The 15,691-nt window shown below is 42.0% G+C and overlaps 1 protein-coding gene across 5 annotated transcripts in view; it reads left to right on the forward strand.

Moving 5' to 3' along the window:
- Positions 1-15,691, forward strand: part of LOC137524723 (coiled-coil domain-containing protein 63-like) — a 143,508-nt gene that overhangs the window by 79,640 nt on the left and 48,177 nt on the right. For all 5 annotated transcript variants that reach the window (XM_068244940.1, XM_068244932.1, XM_068244914.1 and 2 more), the window contains exons 2-3: positions 10,464-10,653; positions 12,158-12,347. In XM_068244940.1, the coding sequence (XP_068101041.1) occupies positions 10,502-10,653; positions 12,158-12,347 (342 nt within the window). In that variant the 5' untranslated portion in view covers positions 10,464-10,501. The remainder of the gene's footprint in view (positions 1-10,463; positions 10,654-12,157; positions 12,348-15,691) is intronic.

Genomic DNA, 15,691 nt, shown 5'->3' on the forward strand with positions numbered 1-15,691 from the left:
AGCAAAGCACCTCCCGCCATGCATCCCCCCCACTGTAATTTGATCTATCCCCTGTGTCACCTGACTGCCACGTCAGAGCAGCTAATTTGAAAGTGCAGTATGCTAATTTGAAAGCGCAGGATGTTAACAAATATGTCAGCTTCCATGAAATCAGGAAGTAGACACGCTGCTGATTTGTTGCAGGATTGTGCATCAGCTGTAACAAAGATGTTCTGGGATTTGTGCGTTTTGGACTTTGGCCGACTGACTTTGGCCATTTTGCAAACTGGCCGGCCATTGTCAGAAATCCCCAGCATTTTGGACTTTGGCCGACGTCAAATCGGCCAGTTCTAGAAACGGCCGGCCAATTCTAGAATTGGCCGATTTCTGGTTTTGGCCGTAACATATACAAAAAATATTTTTTATATGGCAAATGCTGGCAATTCTTATACCTATTCTTATACCTTTGTTTAGCACTGCCAAATTTTCCATTGTGTTTTGCAATGTACCCTATATTGAACATTTGCTATTGACCATAATCTAGAACCAAGTTTGGGGAAAGTATTTAAAGGAAATTAAAGCAACAGTAAGGTCTCCAGTTTAATTGCCTGTACGAGTGCTAAAGGCACAGCACTAGGCCGCAAGCACATCAATGGCGTTCTGTGCTTGCGCAGTTTGAAAAAATCACAACTGCGCACGCACAGAACACTCCTTGCAATGGGAGCAGGATCAAGATGTGTAGTAGCCCACGACTGGCTGAGTCAGGGTAGGAACCCACAACAGCATTTAGGGATCACTTTAAATTGCTAGCAATTTCCCTAAGTGCTCTGTCAATGTAAATAAATGGAAGAGATTTCATAGGAGCGATTGCAATTAGGGAAAATTGCAGGACATGCAGCATTTTGGGAGCGTTTGTGCTCCAATGTAAAGTATATAAGTGCTGCCAAATTGCTAATGAATCGTTACACATAGTGATTTCTGTGTGATTTTGAATTACTGCAAACTAAAAAAAAATAATAATTTGATAGGATCATAAATCACAATCACTGGCAAAAAGCTTACACATTTTAAAATCACTACCAAAACCTCCTGAAAACGCTCATGAAATCGCTTACAAAAAGCTCATTCAAAACGCTAATGCAAAACACTAGCCCCAGGCAAGTTAAACTATGGAACATAGTGTTGCTTAAAGTGAACCTCCGGACTAAAAATCTACTCAGCAGAACTGAAAAGGCTTGCTGTTTCTTTAACAGTTTCACAGCATCAGAACTTTGTTTTTCTTACCAAAGCATCATTTTTAGCTGCATTTTTAGCTAAGCTCCACCCATCAAAGAAAAAAAGCCCAGTCTTTTTTTCCCTGTTGCTGTGAAGAGCATAATGGGATTTCCTATGTTGTTATTTACGTTGCCTAGCAATTGGGAGAGCTGCTCAGGACACAGGACAGTTGGATCTGTGTATCATGCTCCCTGTCACCTTTCAACCAAAAAGATGGCTGCCATCATGAAATCAAACATTTGCCTGTTCTTTTAAAACAGGGTGGGTAAGAGATTATATTACCTACCGGTATCTATTTTAATTAACATAACTAATGTAACTTAATGGCAGTATGTTTGTTTAGGCTGAAGTTCCTCTTTAAGGTACCTTTTAATCTTCCACTGTATTTCGGGTTATGCAAAGAGCATACAACATTGGGGAACACATGTATACATGAAGAGAACATACAAAGTCCACATAGTGTCCATGCCAGAATTTGACACTGGATCACTAGTACTGAAACAGTCAGTTGTAGTTCTTCAGTTTATGTAGTTGACAGATTTTTAAGCAACTGTGTAGGTTATTTTATTATGTGTGCTGTGCAGTTTCTACATCTAACACAAGAGGGAGTCCACGAAGTATGTACTACCATCTACAATACATAAATGCTTGGGATACATGTGAAATTATCTTTAGTTTGCTTTCGGTGACAGTATCACTCCGATCAGTGCCTCTTGTTACAAAAACACTGACACCGGGAGTAGTATGTTAATAATGGAGGTCATAGAAGCGTAGATAAGAGTTATACTCACAAGACTGGGTTGCTGAAAGGCAACCACTCAATGTGCATGAGGGGAAATGCCGTACCCTCTCAGCCTTCAGTTTAAGAGAAAACGGTCGCTGCTCCAAAAAGGCAAACTGGATAGAACGCTCAAACAGTAGGGTTCAACAGAGCAAGAATCGCAATGTAATCACCCCCAAAATGCTGCATGCAGAAAATTTGCAATTTATGCAACTCACAAACGCTGCAGTGAGAATGTAGAAGAGTCCTACCTTCTGAGATGGCACAATAGAAGAAATGTATATATACCTGGGGCTTCTTCCAGCCCCTTCAGCTTGATCTGTCCCTTGCCGCCCTCCTCCGCCTTCTGGATCCTACATAAGGGATCCCGTAAGTTTGGCCAGTCGGGGCTTACTGCGCATGCGCAGCCCCCGTCACGCTCCCACGCCTGGGAGCGTTCTCCACCTGTGCAGTACTACTGCGCAGACGCAGAATGCTTTCAGCCACAGGAGCAGCATGCGCCAACAGGCCGAATTTACGGGAGCCCTTGTGTAAAATCTTCTAATGAAATTATAAATATAATTCACTGGCATATGTTCACTGAGTCTGATGAATATAAAGCGGCTTGTCTTCCTCTCTGCCTGCACCGTAGGTTTGGTGGCCCCTTGGTGTTCCTATCTCTGGGTAATCTATGAACCTGCCCAGTGTTTAAAGAGAGCCTGAGGTGGGCTCATAAAATAAAAAAGTAGGCTACCTGATCCAGGGGACTGAGCGGATCAGGTAGCCGCAAAAAACGCCGCTCCTGTGGGCCGCCCTGGCCCACTTTAATTTGCGTGGCCTCTGGGTCACGACACTGGAAAGTTAACAGCCTGCAGGGAGGCGGGGGAGCGGCAAGGGGCGCGTCCAGGGAGAGAGAGAGCTGCCCGATAGCAGCTCTGGAAACCCTTTAGGAACGCCCCTGGCAGGTGTTTTGAACAGGGAATCCCTCTCCCCTATTTTTACCTCCGAGATAGCGACAAATATTGACACCAATCTCGGTGGGATATAGCACGGCGGTGGGGGGACACAGAAGCATGTCATAAGGCAGAGAACGTGCCTCTGTGTCCCATCTGCCTCCCCCCCAAGAACCACCTTGGGTTCTCTTTAAAGTGTACTAGAGCTGAATAAAAGAAAAAGTTTTATACATACCTGGAGCTTCCTCCAGCCCCATCCGCTCGGATCGCTCCCATGCCGCCGTCCTCCGCTGTCTGCAGCTCCGGTATCGGGTCCTGTCACTTCAGCCAGTAAGAGCCAGTCTACGCAGGAGAAGTGCTCCCTCTACGTATCTCTCCAATGGCTGCATGGGAGCGATCCGAGCGGATGGGGCTGGAGGAAGCCCCAGGTATGTATAAAACTTTTTTCTTTTATTCAGCTATGGTTTCCTTTAAGGTGTGCTCAAAAGTGAGGTTGGATTGAGACTCTCTTTGACCAGTTTCTGTCATTTATTCTTTTCTTTTTTCCTTTCCTTTTCTACTTTCCCTCTCTTATTGCTCTGTGTATGTATGCTGTTTATAATACAGCCGTGGACACACATCCCTCGCTGGGGAATGGTGGGAGTGCTCCCATAAGTGGTTATATGATGGCCCTTTCTGTATTAATTATGCATAATATTCTTTTGACCTGTGTTCATGTTGGTATCTGTTTTTAACTTAATCCTTTGCTGTTGTTTTCTATTCGCTGAAAAGGGAGGGTTTGGGTGTATAATTCCTTGTGGGCCCTGACCCTTCCATAGGATCTCTGAATATCGCAGCCTGAACTTTTATGTCTCGTGTTTATGGTTGCTACAGGGCTGGACCTTAAGAATTACCCTTCAACATTTATCTATTTGCCTAGACACGGGGTTGCTCCCTTCTGAACTCCTAGCACCTATCTTTCACTAGGTGCAACGCTGGATTGTTGCATCACTTTTGCTCTAATGTAATGTTGTGTTCACGACTGGCTGATGTGTACTCTACTTGATGTTTTGTACATATAAGTGTTTTGCTCTTATCTCTGTTTCTAAAAAAAAGGTTTCTCTGATAAATGAAAGAATCCTAAAAAAAAATTATAACTATACCAAAAGCATTACCACACCACTGCGCACATTACCCCATTAGTGCTCTAATAGTGTAACTCATGCTACACCCCTGGCGTTAGCATCGGTAAAATTGCTATAAGCAGCCTTTTTCTCAAAAGTTGGAATCTCTTATCCTGGTCTTTCACATAACACACTGCTGCACTCTGTATCCTCTCTATGTGATTAACATTTAGTTTTGGAAACGCGTGCAGGTGGCCGACACGCACGACATCAGATATTGCATAGAGTGCAATGTCTGATGTTCACACTGCATGCGTTCCGGACCTGTGCGGTCCGGGAACGCATGCTGCACGCATTTTTTGTAAAAACGCGTGGCTGTCCCATTCACTTTTCAGTGATGGGATCAGCCACGCAACGCACACAAACGCGGATGGCGTGCGTTCGCATGCGTTGCGTTCCGCATGCGTGGCCATCCGCGTTTGTGATGTGAACGGGGCCTAAGGAGATTTGACAACCCTCAACAACTCCCACTGTTGACAGGCACAGACATTTTTGTAGCTAGAAATGAGAGAGATCCACATGCTCGCCAGACGTCTATGTCCCCATTACCAGCCTGTATGCGCATAAAGGCAAGATTTAGTATGCCGCCAGTAAAGAGCTTGTTTAAGTCTAGAAAGTGTCTTATTGAGCTGCACAGGTTAATTTTGTACTTTTTGAAGTACAGTTGTGTTCAAAATGATTCAACCCCCACTGAAATTTGAGTGTTTTGACCACTTTGACATGATTTTGATCATTTCAGTCATCTTGCTTACAATTAAATCAAAGAGGCACTTGTACATCAGACAAATATAGCATAACATTTATAATGAAATAACCACACATGTCTTTTCTGTTCTCACATCATTATCAGTTTTATTCAACCCCCAAGTGACATTCATTCTTAGTACAACATCCTTTTCCAGTTATAACAGCTTTTAAACGTGAAGCGTAGCTTGACACAAGTGTCTTGCAGCGATCTACGGGTATCTTAGCCCATTCTTCATAGGCAAAAGCCTCCAGTTCAGTCACATTCTTAGGCTTGCACACTGCAACTGCTTTCTTTAAGTCCCACGAGAGGTTCTCAATCGGATTTAAAGAGACACTGAAGCGAATAAAAACTATGATATTATGATTTGTATGTGTAGTACAGCTAAGAAATAAAACATTAAGATCAGATACATCAGTCTAATTGTTTCCAGTACAGGAAGAGTTAAGAAACTCCAGTTGTTATCTCTATACAAAAAAGCCATTATCTCTACGACTTTCAAAGTCGTGGAGAGGGCTGTTATCTGACTTTTATTATCTCAACTGTTAGTTAACTATTTACTTTTCCTCTGGCAGAGGAGAGGTCATTAGTTCACAGACTGCTCTGAAAGAATCATTTTGAATGCAGAGTGTTGTGTAATCTGCACATATTAGAGAATGTTGCAATGTTAGAAAAAACACTATATACCTGAAAATAAAAATATGAGAATATTTTCTTTGCTGCTAATCTTCTAGTAATTATTCATAGTACACAACCAATTAATTATATCATATATTTTTTTTCGCTTCAGTGTCTCTTTAAGTCTGGTGACTGCGATTGCCACTCCAAAATGTTCCAGCCTTTAATCTGCAACCATGCTCTCAGTGGACTTGGAGGTATGCTTGGGATCATTGTCCTGCTGAAAGGTCCAATGTCTCCCAAGCCTCACTGATCACATTTTCATCCAATATCTCCTGGTACTGAAGAGAATTCATGGTACCTTGCACACGCTGAAGCTTCCCTGTACCTGCAGAAGCAAAACAGCCCCAAAGCATGATTGACCCCCCCCCCCCCCCCCCGCCATGCTTCACAGTAGGCAAGGTGTTCTTTTCTTCATAGGCCTTGTTCTTCCTCCTCCAAACATAGAGTTGATCCTTGGGCCCAAACAGTTCTAATTTTGTTTCATCAGTCCACAGAACACTACCCCAAAACTTTTGGTATAGGAAAACGCAAAACGCTCATAAAATCGCTTTGTGCAGCAATTGTGTGACCATTTTTAAGAATAAATACATTGTATTTATTATTTTCCGGATCAAAGAGTTCACTTCCTGACTGACGTCAGGAAGTGAAAAAATGCAATAGTTTTGCAAAAGAGCTTAGAAAATCACTTTAAAAAAACGTTGACCGCACAGAAAATTACACAAAAAGCAACAAAAAACTGGCCAACGCGAACGGCCATGCAGGCAGAACGCAATGGGAACAAGGCCTTAGTGTGCTAAAGACTTTATACTGGATGAAGTCTACTGGATGAAGCTATATTCTGGTATTTTTTTACTTTGTTGTTAGGTCTAGTGATGAGGAAAAACTTCTCCTAACATGCAATTTTCCACAGCCCCAGAAAGAGCTTATAACTAATCCTATCAATACCAGCAGCTGTCAGTCACTTAGCTGCTAGATAGCTGGTTAATTACTCAGCAGCTAGAGGCTTTGGTTATCTAAATATAGTAACCTTCCTGAATCAATTGAGATTTATATGTTTTTCATCACTAGGGCCTGGTGCACACCAAGCGTTTTTGGTAGCGTTTTGAAAACTGCTGCCACCTGTGAAAACACTTGGCTAATGTACCTCAATGGGATGGTGCACACCAGCGGTTTGGGGTTTTTAGCAAACCGCAAACGTGGCTCCTGCAGCATTTTTGCGGTTTGCAGATGCGTTTCTGCCTCAATGTAAAGTATAGGAAAAGCTCAAACCGCTCTGAAAAATGCTAGATCAGAGCGGTTTTCCAGGCGTTTTTTTACAGTAGCTGTTCAGTAACAGCTTTACTGGCTCAATATATGAAATCTGCTACACAAAAATGCTAGGCATGTTTAGAAAACCTCTCTAAACATGCCTAGAATCGCTCTGAAAATCTGCTTCAAAAACCTCTAGCGTTTTGTAGATCTGCTAGAAGTTTTTGGTGTGCACTGGGCCTAGCTTGGACTCAGCAATAGTGATTAGATGACTCCTAGGTTTTGTTATGCAAAATAAACTACGGTAGTGCAAAAGCTCCAACAACTGCCCACAGCAACCCACATCTTTGTTTCATTTAACAGCTGAAACTGTATTCACTGCTACTATCATTACAAATGCCACATTATGGATACCTTATAGGGCACCATAGTGGGGTTCCCAAACCATGTGATAGTGTTATATGTAATAGCTGAAATATGCCATATGAATGGCTGGCAATTGTTTTCCTGTAAAACTGGATTGGGAACTATAAATAAACATCCTGAACCATCTACGCTTGGACCACAAACAGCACTGTTAGTGTTCAGAAGATCTTGCAGGAGAGGAAGAACAGCAATGACAGCCCTGCTAGTAAAAACTAAAATCATAACACCCCATAACCACAGAGGAGTGAGGTCACACTTAAAGGAACACTATCAATTAAAACAACTTTTTTTTAATACTCTTTATTAGGGTACACATTACCACTAGTGCTAGGGGCACTTTATTTATTCACCCATGTCTCTCTCTCTGCTTAAAATTCATACTTCATTCCTCAAACAGCTCACAAATATACTTTACTTTGTCACAGCATGCAGGTCGACATGAGGAGGGGGAGGCTGATTTGAGGAGGTAACAGTTAACTAGATGTGCTGTAATATTGCTATAATATAACTAGCAGTCAGGGGTGATGTATATACACTACTCCTGACTGACTGGCTTGCTTGTGATGATACACTCCAGGCTGCATCTACTTTGTAGACTGCTATGTGGTGTCCCTGCTGAGAGGGAGAGATGTTTACAAAGGCATTATCAGGATCTTTATCGGTCAGAAAACTGAGGACAAGGAACACACATTGCTGGAATCTTTAACCCCAACAAAGAACACACATTTCTGGAATCTTTAACCCCTTACCACCACCTGAATAAGATACTTTCAGCAAGGTGATACCCTGGCGATACACTGAGGAGTTGATAGCAACCCCCCTTTGCAAGAACATGGTCTAGCCCAGCAGAGCTTGACACTTTTGTATCTAAAACTGACTGTTGATTTTACAGCAGAGACACAGAGCTGTGTGAGGAAGGAAACTGCTCCTAGTACTTTTGGTAATGTGTGCCCGAACATACAACATTAAACAAAAAAAAGTTGTTTTAATCTATATTATTCCTTTGAGGCAATCGCACACAGTTTTCCTGCATGCAGAATCGCACCAGATGTGACGTCCCATGTTAATCAATAGGCTGTTTCACTTTTTTTCTTATTGCTAAACATACCAGGTTTATTGCCTGTAAAAAATCAATAGTACAACATTGAACAATAACATGTATAGTACATAATATAAGGATACTGTAATCCTAAAGTTAACAGAGTGACCCGGTCTCGATGCATTGCAAGTTAAAGGGAACTTGAGGTGAGAGTAATATGGAGGCTGACATATTTATTTATTTTTAATCAATGTAAGTTGCCTGGCTGTCCCCCTGATCCTCTGCCTCTGATACCTTTAGCCATAGATCCTAAACTTGTTTCAGGGGTTGTAACTTGGACACTACTGATGCCAGAAGATCAGCAGGACTGCCAGGCAACTGGTATTGTGTAAAAGGAAATAAATATGGCAGCTTCTATATCCCTCTCACATTGAGTTCACTTTAAATACTCAGAAACACGACTTGAAACTAATGATAATAATTAAAGAAAATAGGAACAGTAAAAACAACAGTAAACAGTAAAAACAACAAACCTCTGAATGTCGGCTGTTTCGCACACTGCACCAGGGCTGAAGTCATCCGACTCCAATTCCGACTCCTCTGTTTTTAAAACCACTGACTGCGACTCCAAGTATTCAAAATTGCTCCGACTCCACAGCCCTTGCAGAGCTATGGAGTGGGTACAAAAATCATCCAACTCCAACCCTTCAGTTTATAAAATTTCTGACTCCAGGTACCCAAAATTGCTCCGACTCCACAGCCCTACACTGCACGCATTTCCCCTTCACAATTATTGTCTACCATGTGTGTTGTAACACAGATAACAATAGCAGTGTGCAGGAAAATGACATGCGCAATTCCTGCACTTTGCAAGTAAGACCCCTGCCAGAGGTTCAGTGTTTGTGAGGGAGCAGATATTTCCCTTGTGGGTCCCAGAAAAGCATATGGGTCTGAACACACTTGTGTTCTTCTGTGCATTTTTCAGCAACACACCAAAAAATCATTTGAAAATGTCTGATGAATGACAGATTTCGCCGACAATGGTTCTACAAAATGTAGCTAAAGGACAATGATGAACAACCGATATGTATAATGCCTGATCCAACTGGAAGATCAATTCAGACTATTGGGCAGATATCGTACAGTCAGTCGGCCAATGTGTATGAGTCACTTAAACTACATTGTTCCAGTGCATGCGCATATGTCATATAAAATTTCACTTTCCCCTTGTGCGTGCATTTTGCCGATGTCATAATCATTTGTGTACACCAGAGAGTTCTAGGCTGAGTTGGCTGGCAGGGGAAGCCTTTACTTATAATCTAGCATGTGTATGGTAGTCCAGTGCACCGCTGAGAGATCAGGAGTGCCAGATCCTCTTGGCCGAGCACAGGCCGAGAGCATTGTTCTCCACTACTCTTCGCCCCCCCCAATGTAGTTGTGCACATCTCTCGCTTCACAGCAATAGATGCGAGTGGGCAAAAGTGGGACAGTTCCTGTAAAAGGGGATAATTGGGAGCTATACACAAGCAACAGTGGTTGCGTTAATTGGAATGGGAAAGAATTTTTTTCTATAAGAAATTACATCTCATTTTTAATCTGAAAACACATGCCTATTAGAGTCGTTATAGCAGATGTAAATGTTTATTAAAGCAGGTAACCCATAGCAACCTGTCAAAATGAAAGAAAAACAATCAGGATAGAAAGGTGAGAGTTGCCAGTACAGGCTTGTTTGTTAAGGTCAGAGTTCTGATATTGCATTCATTATCCTTACTTCACCAAGGGCTCACTGGTATAGAACAAGCACCCAGATCAGATGCACTGATACACTGCATGAATATTCCAGATAAGTTACCTACAAGATCAATTCAGTTAGACTGAAATTTTCTGTCTCTCCTATTCAATAAAATAATCATTTTATTTAATTGAAAGTATCATTGAACAATCATAAGTGAAAGCATTAGTAGCAAAGCAGGGTTAATGATGACAGCCCTAGATCTTGCACCTTAAAAAAAGTCTGGGATGGCTGCTATTGTGTCTCTGTCATGGAATATCTCAATGCTCTAACAATAAACTAAGATTTTGTTTGCTGTGTGATATTACATTACTGAATATGCACATCAGTGTCATACATGCAAACATGGGTGATACTTGAAAAAGATCTCATTCCTATGTGTGTCCTTTTTTTTTTGTATAGGAGGAGCTGGATGTCAGCTGAGCCTGTGACACTAAAACATGCCTGTATCTGGTGGGAAACACAGAGAGACATATGCATCAGAGGACGCAGTGGAAACAGATCTAAGAAAAGAGAAGACACAACTGAGAAATAGTGAGACAACAAGAAATAATTGCATGAAAGCCTTTCAGATCACAATGCAGCGTCAGCAGTAAGTTTCCCAAGTACATGTTGTCCCTGGAAGTTGACTAGTGATTCATTCACAAAAAAATGCTCACGTTTTTGACACTGGAGACATTTAAGTACCTATGTTAGATTTTATTGCTGCCTTATTTTATCCCCACTACAAAGATTTCTGTCATAAAGATATTACAGTGTAAATAATTTCAGCCTGTGGCCACCTAAATGGATGTTCAAAATGCAAAATCTTAATGGTTCTCCGAGTTCTCCGAGACTTAACTATCTACGGTTCTCCGAGACTTAACTATCTACAGAGCCATATCAATCCATACCTTGCAGTTATTAAAGTGAACCTCCGGACTAAAAATCTACTCAGCAGAACTGAAAAGGCTTGGTGTTTCTTTAACAGTTTCACAACATCAGAACTTTGTTTTTCTTACCAAAGCATAATTTTTAGCTGCATTTTTAGCTAAGCTCCACCCACCAAAGAAAACTGCCCAGCTTTTTTTCCTGATGCTGTGCAAAGCATGATGGGATTTGCTATGTTGTTGTTCATGTTGCCTAGCAACTGGGATCAGCACACAGGACAGTTGGAACTGTGTCTCATGCTCCCTGTCACCTCCTTTCAACCAAAAAGATGGCTGCCCTCATTAAATAAAAAATTTGCCTGTTCTTTTAAAACAGGGTGGGTAAGAGATTATATTACCTATCTATTTCAATTAACATAACTAATGTAACTTAATGACAGTATGTTTGTTTAGGCTGAAGTTCCTCTTTAAGGCCAAAACAGCTGTCTCTAAACTGGATTACATGGTTCTGTAATATTTATATGCTATAGACCAGTGGCTGGATAGTGTACTGGTTAAGGGCTCTGCCTTTGACATGGGAGACCAGGGTTCGAATCCTGGCTAGGTCAAGTACCTATTCAGTAAGGAGTTCAAGGCAAGACTCCCTTACACTGCAGGGTGGCCTCTTGAGCGCGTCCTAGTGGCTGCAGCTCTTGAGCGCTTTGAGTCCAACAGGAGAAAAGCGCTATACAAATGTTCGGATTATTATATTATTATATTATTATTAGACTTGCTATACTGTATATTGGTGGTCATGAATGTATGCTTGGCTTTTCAGAGAGGATGCATTATTGGCATAACTTTTTGCTCTTATGAAGAATTCTATTTGCATAATATTTTCTAATTGAAGAAACCAAGATTTTATTTAGCTTCTTGCTAAGGCTGCTTTTTGGTTGCTTTGGTCTTCTACAAAAATTAAAGTAGTTTTTGTTCTCTTGACTCAACTGAGTACAGTATGCTTTTAACACCTCCAAAACTTTAAAAGACATTTATCATACCGTACCTAATACTTGTATACATATCATACTTATACTTCTAAGTATTGTATATTCATATATTCATCAAACTCTTAGGGCAGTCCTAGTTTTTGCTCAAATAGCAACATTTCTCATTTGAACTATTGATATTGACGTTGTATCACCATTGAGAGCTGTAATGCATGGCTCACTCATCAATGTGTCATTGCAGAAGAGAAATTAATATCCTGGAACAGCAACATAAAGAGCTACAACTGAAGGTTATGTTGACCAAATCCCAAGGAAACGTTTCGAAAGATCAGCACGCTATGGAAGCACTCCGTAAACTTCTTAAAAGAAGTGCAACCTATGATCACCTTATTGAGAGGGAAATAGCCTGCATCGACGAACTGGAAAACAAGGTATATATACAAGATCCGGTTTCTGGACCAATAACCAATGTCTTACACAGACTGATAATACATAAAAGAATACATAGACACTCAGACTAATGGATGGGTACATACAGTTTGTACCAAAAATGTTTTCCTTCAGTTTCAAATAGGTTCACTTCTGCTTTAGTGCAATTAAATAAATTATAATCTAATATGAATATAACTAACTTTTTTTTTATACAGAAAGCTTTGCAGTATCTGTGTTTGTGTAATCATACATGATGGGCCAATGTCACAGATGGGTCTTCTTCATTTTAGCACATGTTGTGATCGCTTTAGTGTATATGAAAAATATTGCTCTTCACTTAAGTGTTCAATGACCATCTAAGAACTAGATCACAAGGCACCTCCTCCTGCTACTTCTCCTTGATCTGGTCTTATATATCTCACTAGTCTTTCATTTGTTTTTGCATATGACAAACTGGTGTAGATTCTCATTGATGCCAGTCTCCCACATTCCTCTCATATGGCACCATCTAGTTCCAAGTCGGAAACAAGAACACAAGAACGAGCCCTATTTGTGGGAACTATTATTCTAGATGTGCTTCGATTAGACATCACAATACTTATATTAGTGCGATGAGTGGTCCATAAAAATCCAAGTGGAATCGCCAGACAGTCTTTAGCCACCAGGGCCGGCCCTTGCCCAAAACAATGTCAGCAATCACTCAGGGTGCTACAGTATTCTTGGAATTCTTCTTGGAAATGGTGCAGGGACCGCAGCGAAGCTCCGCCCCAACCTCCGTGAAGCGCCACTGCACCAGCATATGCCTGTGCGCAGCCAGTGATTCTTTCCCCATGCGTGGATCCTAAAGAGGTAAGTTCCCTCACCCCTCTGCTGAGCACTGTGTTGGGGGGGCTATCTCGCCTAATATACTGATAAAGTAGGTAGTTACGGAGTGGCACACCTTGCTGATTATTTGGGTGCGTAACCTGGGTGAAAAGCAACAACCATAGTAACAGTAAAAGTCCAAGAAGCAGTTAGCCCACCAGGCCTTTCCAAAGCAGAAGCGTTTCTTTATTTTTCAGTGTGCCCAAACACCATGAATATGACAATTGTTTTGGGGTCTCACGGGGTCCCTTTCTTCAGATAAGTGCAGACATATAACAATACATGATTGTGCACCTCACCACCTTAAATACAAAGTAAGTAATGAAAACAAAGCCCATGGTATTTGGGGAACCACCCCCCTCATCAAAATTGCATGTAAACATGATCACAATATTGCAAATAGAGAACATCTTGTACATATGACACATCTATTAATGTTATTGGCCCACATCTATTAATGTAATTATAATATATTATAATCTATTAACCACTTAAGGACCAGGGGTTTTTCTAATGATCGGTGCTGTGTGGGCTCTACAGCCCGCAGCACCGATCAGGATTGTGGCCGGGCGATCAGACTTCCCCCCTTTTTTCCCCACTAGGGGGATGTCCTGCTGGGGGGGGGTCTGATCACCGCCGGCTATTACGGAGTAGCGGGGGGGGGGGCTCCTCAAAGCCCCCCTCCGCAGCCATTTCCGCCTTCCCTCCGCTTACCTCCCTCTTCAGCCGTCCTGCGCATGATAGGATAGGCTTCTGCCTATCAGATGCCGGCGATCCCCGGCCAATCAGAGGCCGGGGATCGCCGATCTACGTCACGGCGCTGCTGCGCAGCAGCGCCGTGTGATGTAAACAGCGGGGATTTCTTCCCCGCATGTTTACATTATGCGTGCGAGCCGCGATCGGAGGCTCGCACACTGTTCACGGAGACAGCCTCCGTGAACTAGCATGGAAAGGCCGCTCGATCAAGCGGCCGTTTCCATGCTATACCACTAACAACCCGCCGATGCCTATCGGCGTTAGGCGGTCGTTAAGTGGTTAATGTGTAAATTAAATTATTGGGGGTCGCACATTGCCATCGCCACAAAGAATTATACAGTGTAATGTCCCAAAACGTTAGTGTACCATGCATCATACATACTCACCCTGTCAACTACAAATCCATTGGCTGGGGAAAATTGTGAAAATCGTCCCAGGTCCTGCCGCTGCAACCATTACGCTGCTCTTGATCTGCCTCGCGTGTGCATTGCCTCAGCAACACACCTCTCGTGAGCTATGGAATGTGACAGGTGGCCAGCACGGTCATGACAGGAAGACAGCACAGAGGGGGCACCCGGCGTCATTGGGGCACGTCCAGCGCATCTCCCCATTGGCCACATTCCATTGCTCACCACCAAAAGAAAAAAAAACATACCTACAGTATTTGCAGCCACACCATGCTGCAAACATGCAACCCACGCGCTATGAGATTTCGCATGGATGGGACAGATCAGTATCGTTCCTAAAGGCAGATCTGCACTTCAATACTTGTCTATTTACTCAGCAGTAGCTAGTTTAAAATAATTTCATCAATTCCTTTTTACCTCATTGGGTTGTACAAAAACAGTGATATTGTTCAGATGTTCAAAGATGAGCTCTTTCAGGTTGGAGGGTCTTCTTGTCATCACCCTGATCTTTACCTCCCTCCACAGATTCTCAATTGGATTCAAGTCAGGACTCCGGCAATTAGAGTAATTATGTTACTTTAGAACAGCTTGAACTATTTGGAATGGTATAGAACTTTAGATTTTCCCGCAGTTTGTGAAGGGTATGAATCATTTTGATGCCTGGTCTGCGGTATGGGTTTGGTTCCCACTATATTGGATGACACTTCAAATATACATATAGACAACCAAGTGGCTCAGTTGTTCAGGAGGAAAATACAGCGACAAACTGAACTTAATTGAACAGTTTAATGATATATCAATACATAATACAAGACTGGATAGCAAATCTGGCGCTGCAGTGTCGTTTCACACCCAACACTCAAACGTTCATACATCCAAAACACAAGATTGTGTCCAAAAAATACATGTGCATAAAAATATAAAAATTAAAAAATAAAAATAACGATTAAAATATGCCAAAGTTCTAAACGCTGGTGTTTTGCTGGCAAATTGATGTTATAGTCAATGTAGATGCTCTTACACTCAGTTCCTGATGATTTGTAGCATAGAAATCATCAGGAGCTGAGTGTAAGCGCATCTACATTGACGACGCTGCAACGCCAGATTTGCTATCCAGTCTTGTATTATGTATTGATATATCATTAAACTGCTCAATTAAGTTCAGTTTTCACTGTATTTTCCTCCTGAACAACTGAGCCACTTGGTTGTCTATATGTACAGTATATTTGAAGTGTCATCCAATATAGTGGGAACCAAACCCATAGCGCAGACCAGGCATCATTCACTGTTTTTGGTACCATATTGAGGGAAGGGTC

The sequence above is a fragment of the Hyperolius riggenbachi genome, chromosome 1 (assembly GCF_040937935.1).
Source record: "Hyperolius riggenbachi isolate aHypRig1 chromosome 1, aHypRig1.pri, whole genome shotgun sequence".
Classification (NCBI taxonomy): domain Eukaryota; kingdom Metazoa; phylum Chordata; class Amphibia; order Anura; family Hyperoliidae; genus Hyperolius; species Hyperolius riggenbachi.